This window comes from Penaeus monodon, chromosome 5 (assembly GCF_015228065.2).
Source record: "Penaeus monodon isolate SGIC_2016 chromosome 5, NSTDA_Pmon_1, whole genome shotgun sequence".
Taxonomy (NCBI): Eukaryota; Metazoa; Arthropoda; class Malacostraca; order Decapoda; family Penaeidae; genus Penaeus; species Penaeus monodon.
The window spans coordinates 23,304,507-23,309,506 of NC_051390.1; the positions used below are offsets into that span (position 1 = coordinate 23,304,507).

At 36.8% G+C, this 5,000-nt stretch overlaps 1 protein-coding gene across 3 annotated transcripts in view; it reads right to left on the reverse strand.

The window, feature by feature from the left end:
• The window catches only part of LOC119573123 (ribosomal RNA processing protein 1 homolog A-like), a 13,329-nt gene extending 12,112 nt beyond the window's left edge, over window positions 1-1,217 (reverse strand). For 2 of the 3 annotated variants that reach the window (XR_005228765.1, XM_037920165.1), the window contains exon 1: window positions 1,054-1,217. Coding sequence is in view for 2 of the 3 variants with exons in the window: in XM_037920165.1 (XP_037776093.1) it covers window positions 1,054-1,168 (115 nt within the window). In the remaining variant the exon portion in view is untranslated. The remainder of the gene's footprint in view (window positions 1-1,053) is intronic. The other variant, XM_037920164.1, reaches the window with a different exon arrangement.
• Window positions 1,218-5,000: the final 3,783 nt, after the last annotated feature.

The following is a 5,000-nucleotide window of genomic DNA, read 5'->3' on the forward strand; positions in this document are numbered from 1 at the left end:
TATGGTCAGAATTGCTTGATTTCTAATTTTTTTTTGGCATTTGGGGCACTTGATGGGCTCAAATTTCAGGCTATTATAGATACCAATGTCTGTTTTGTATATATATCCACTATATGACTTTAACAATGACCTGGAATCAATGCAACACTTAAAATAAAATATTTCTTACCGATATTTCTCAATGAATGGCATCGCACAGCCTTTCACATTTCCCGGTTGCAAAACATGCATGCACACAAGGTTATTGTACAGAATAGCGTATAAATTACGAAAACAAAAGAAGTATAATAAAATAGAATGCATTACATACATAAATTTGGGAAAACAGATGCTGATAATTACAAAATAATCATTCTCACAAGCACATAGTAATACATGGACTATTTGAGAGATTGCAGTAATGAGTTACATGTCACAATTGTTTTGGTTCCTACAAGGTAAGCACAATGGGTACTTAGAAAATGCTGAGTTGATCTTCTCTCATCTCTGTCCTGTATTTCCATTATTATCAATTTGCGCACCTTTTGCCATAGATGAGAAGTGTCTTAGTTTTCAAGGTAACCACTTTTTTTTTTTTAATGTACTCCTGATTGTCATACACAGAAAGTTTTCCATATATTTTGGTAATTGTTAGGTCACTCACTGCTAGGTTATTGCCTGTCACATCAAAGATAAACTATAGCTCATGCTGGAGACTTCTATTCTGTCATGCACTGATGAGCTGGTTCCAGTTAATACAGCATAAAGACTAAGTCCTTGGGGTTAGGAATACTTATTGTTAAATAGGCAATGTTTGGGTTCTCAGGAATGTCCTCAATCTTGTTAGCTGGAGTATAGGTAACAGAAGTACGGTCTTTTAATAAAATCGTAATATCTTGCGAACAACATGCAATTTAGTTCGGTACACACTTTGTTGATATATTAACATATTATGTACTTGGCATGGTATACACAAATGCATCTGAATCACACTTTTTGGAAATCATGAAAGACTGCATCGTGGTCTATTATCCTGTTAACATTTAGAAGAAAAATCGGCATGTTTATCCTTACCCCTTCTTTTCGTGGTAGATTTCGCAGAGAAATATTTCCTAAGCGTTTTAATGGCTTTATCTCTATTTTTCTTATCATTGTCGGCGAGTTTTTGGGCGAATAAAGATTCCTGCATCTTCTCACGCTGGACTCCTCTCTCCCGTGTCGGTGTGTGAGGGCGTGCACTTTCCACAAGGTGAGGAGAGCTAAGAACGTGTTATTTTAGCAATACTAATAACATGGCTCTATTTTTATTCAATGAAATGAAAATCATACATTTTTAAATACTTTCATTGAGTGTGTGTTTTTTTCAAATGGCATAAATATATTTAAGATTATTTGTCAAACTTTAAAAAGATGAAAGTTCTTGTTTGGGGTTTGGATACGGCTAGAAGTGCCCTCTTTTCCCCGAAATAATAAAAAATACAGTGTAATGTATAATACACAACAGCATAGTATGTTAAAGTAATATATAACAATATAACGACAAAATCTAATAAATCAACATAGTATAGTAATATGATATAAACGAGGTATATATTTGAATTGTTAATATCAGTTCCTCTTGTAACTTTCATCAGAAATCGTGCGCTCTAAGATAAAGAATCACCATCGCACAGCTGTAAAATAAACGAGAGTATGCACGTGTGCTGTAAAATATGCTTGTGTAATTGTGTTTCCGTGCAATGCGGCCTATTTGCTGCTCCAGCCCCCCCCCCCCCCCTTCAAAAAAAAAGTTTCGCTTTTAATTTAAGAATGACTTATTGCCTTTCTGTTTATTATGCATCATTGCTGTTAAAGCAATTAAAACATGATTCTGTTACGTGTTACACGGGTTATACAATGTGGTCCGGATACTATGTACTCCAAGGGGTGTCTCTCTCCTTTATTAATATTTTTTCCCCCCAAGGTAGCTAGCTACCTCTAGCTTTCCTTCCTCTCCTTACACTTAGGATATTTCTCCTCCTCATTAACTTAATTTTAACGAACGAACGAATGTGCTCATATTTCCATTGGCTCTCTTGAATAAACGAGTTAACGTCCCTACCATGAATGAGACTTCGCTTACTGAGTGTCCACGTGCATGCATGTTTTCTAGTTTGTATATATACTCATACATAGTCTCGACGCGGCTTAACCCTCGGTAAATTTCTATATTGATTTACATATTCTCCATGGAATGTTTTTCAGTAGATGATTTTTAACACGTTTCAGCTAGATTTTCTATTTTAATTTCTTGAGCCTAAAATTTGTTATCTACCACACCTGCACAGCCCAATTCCACAAATGAGGACTAGTTCACCGTTTTCAACTTCTCTTCGGAGGACTGCTCTTTTATTTAGTGATTTCTGAAAAAAGTATGCTTATAGACAGGGTTATCCTCGACAGGCGCGGAGCGTTTTAAAGCAATAATGTTCGTCGTCGGAGTGGCTGTTGCAGGCTCATTCGTTGTATCATTATCTGGAGACCACATTGTTGCAAGCAAACTGCAGATTAGAACCTTTCTTTGTTGCGATGCATATATTAGTAAACCATACACTTCCCGTTTTAAGTCGCAGTGATGGAAGAAATCAAACTACAAATATTGGGACCTTCTGGCAATATTAAGATTGCTAATGACCACATTAGATTAAATTAATAAATGTGTCCCATTAAAATAACGAACTTCGTTGTTGTTTTTCCAGAAGGTGGTCACTTGTACTTGACTCGTATGCGATGAGTATTTTTTTTTTCTTTCTTGTCATTATAAGATACCTTGTGAAATGTAATATATCAACTGGTAATATAGGTAGTGGCCATTCAAAGAAATGTCTAATTCTTAGTGTGGAACTTTGCTGAGAAAATCCTGAATGTATGTTCTGGGAACTTGGAGTGTAACAGCCACAACCCACACTTCTTCCCATTCCCGCAACATTTGGTTCCCATATCCCCATGGTATGGGAACCAAATTTAAGTATATTAGAAGATGAGACAATGGCACCCCAGCACCTTTGTTTCGGTTTCGAAGTAAAGCTTGATCAGACGTCCAGGAAAACCAGACGGTCAGAGAATCATAAACCACCAATCGGGTTTATGATTTACTTCTGATGTCGTTTACGGTGACAACGTATCTCTCATGAGTGGAATGGCGAAAATATAGTCATTAGATTCAGTGTACACTATCAAATTTTGATGAAACAATTGTTAATACTAGGAAGAAAATGGAGGTAATGTGTGCGCTCGAAACATTTGGGCAGACAATGGCTTGGTTATTTGTTACATCTATATAAAATAACTTTTCGAGTGTGTTTTGAGACGGTTCGACAACAGTTTCAAAAGGCTTCATATGAGTATGCCAGTCCCCTAAATTTGACTCAAAAGACCTCCTAGCTGTTATATGGGCTTTTTATTGGAAGAACGTGCATTTTCTCAGAAGTTATAAGTGATCTGAAAGGTCAGTATCATCTGACCAACCAGGACTGCTTAATAATGCCAGATGACTTATGAAAACTAAGGGCGTATTGCAACTTGCATGCCCGAGGGGCAACATCGCAAGTGGTAAAATACTCGGTTTCATTCATTTGTAAACTACGATGCTGTCGTTCGAGCCAAAACCTCGTGTTAGGATGGAACCCAAAATTTCTTCAAGAGTTGCCTTTGGCTATCATTCGCCCTGTGCTTGCTAAAAAGAGCTTCTGCCGCCCTGTTGTCAATGAAAATGTCATACAGTTGATGACGATGAGACTGGTTAAACAAGGAGTGATGGAAGAGATTGATGAGCAAGCCTTGGAGTATCGGAAAAATCGTCATTTAAGAGAAAACCAGTACTGAAAAAATACACGAAATGTCAGGGCATTCACCTGTCAAAATTCATTCCCTGCTGAAGAATAAACTGAATCAAGCTGACGGAAGCCAATCCATCCACCTTTACGGTTACGCTTGCCAAGTGAATAAGGGTAGAAAAACACCATACTTATTTATTTATTTATTTTTTCTGTAACCCAGTTCTTGATTGATGGAGCTGGGAATAGCTGAATATTATTCAGAAGCAATTGTCTAGGTGACTTTTTTAGGTTTTCGCCCTTTCAATTTTTAAGCGAAAAGGCTCATATTTTGAGAACTGTAACTGGCATACAAGATCGAAATAGAAAGTGGGATGGACTTATCCGAAGGACTGTCTTCCTGGAAAAAGATCCAGTCCCGTCTTTGTAAAAAATACAACACAATAGACAGAAGACACGCCATCCTTTTCACCTCAGCTTTACTAGTACGGAATGCCACTTTCTTACAGCGTGTTGTATGGAAATGACACCTTAAAATGAGTATATCACAACCATATTCTCATACTCCATCAGGGTAAAGTAACTTTCGCTTGTTTTGCAGAGCATATGAAATGACAAATTTCATGTGATATTCCTGTCGAAGCATTGTTTGTTGCACTTGTATACACATTTCGATCTTTTTTGTAATATTCATGGAGAGGAGACATTACTATTGAAATAATGCTGCATTATTAGTGAAAACAATGAGTTATCCTACAGTTCAGCAACTTCTGTAACATTGTACCTCTTTTACCTGAATCTAATATAATCTACTTTAACCTTGCCATTATTTCCTTCCACACTAAAGGTTACTTCATAATTATGGGCCCTTGGATAAAGACTTTCATTGCTAGTCTTACTGGTAATTTACAACCGATACTACAATGAGGCTAAGTCAAGCTTTTCCTCGCAACCAATTCAGTGAAACAACTTAGGATCTGACATTTTCAGGGGAAATTACCTGTAATGTACTCTTTAATTATATTACGCTGGTTGTCCTACATCTGATAAAATGGAGTCTAAAGAGAACGTCACAGAAGTGTACTACAGTAGTGGCTGAACTGTCGGGTAATCCATCATTTTCACTGATATTGCAGTATAGTTTCCAAACTAACATTTCCCTAACCGTTGATATTCCACTTACGTTGAAATCTATGTATATACGTA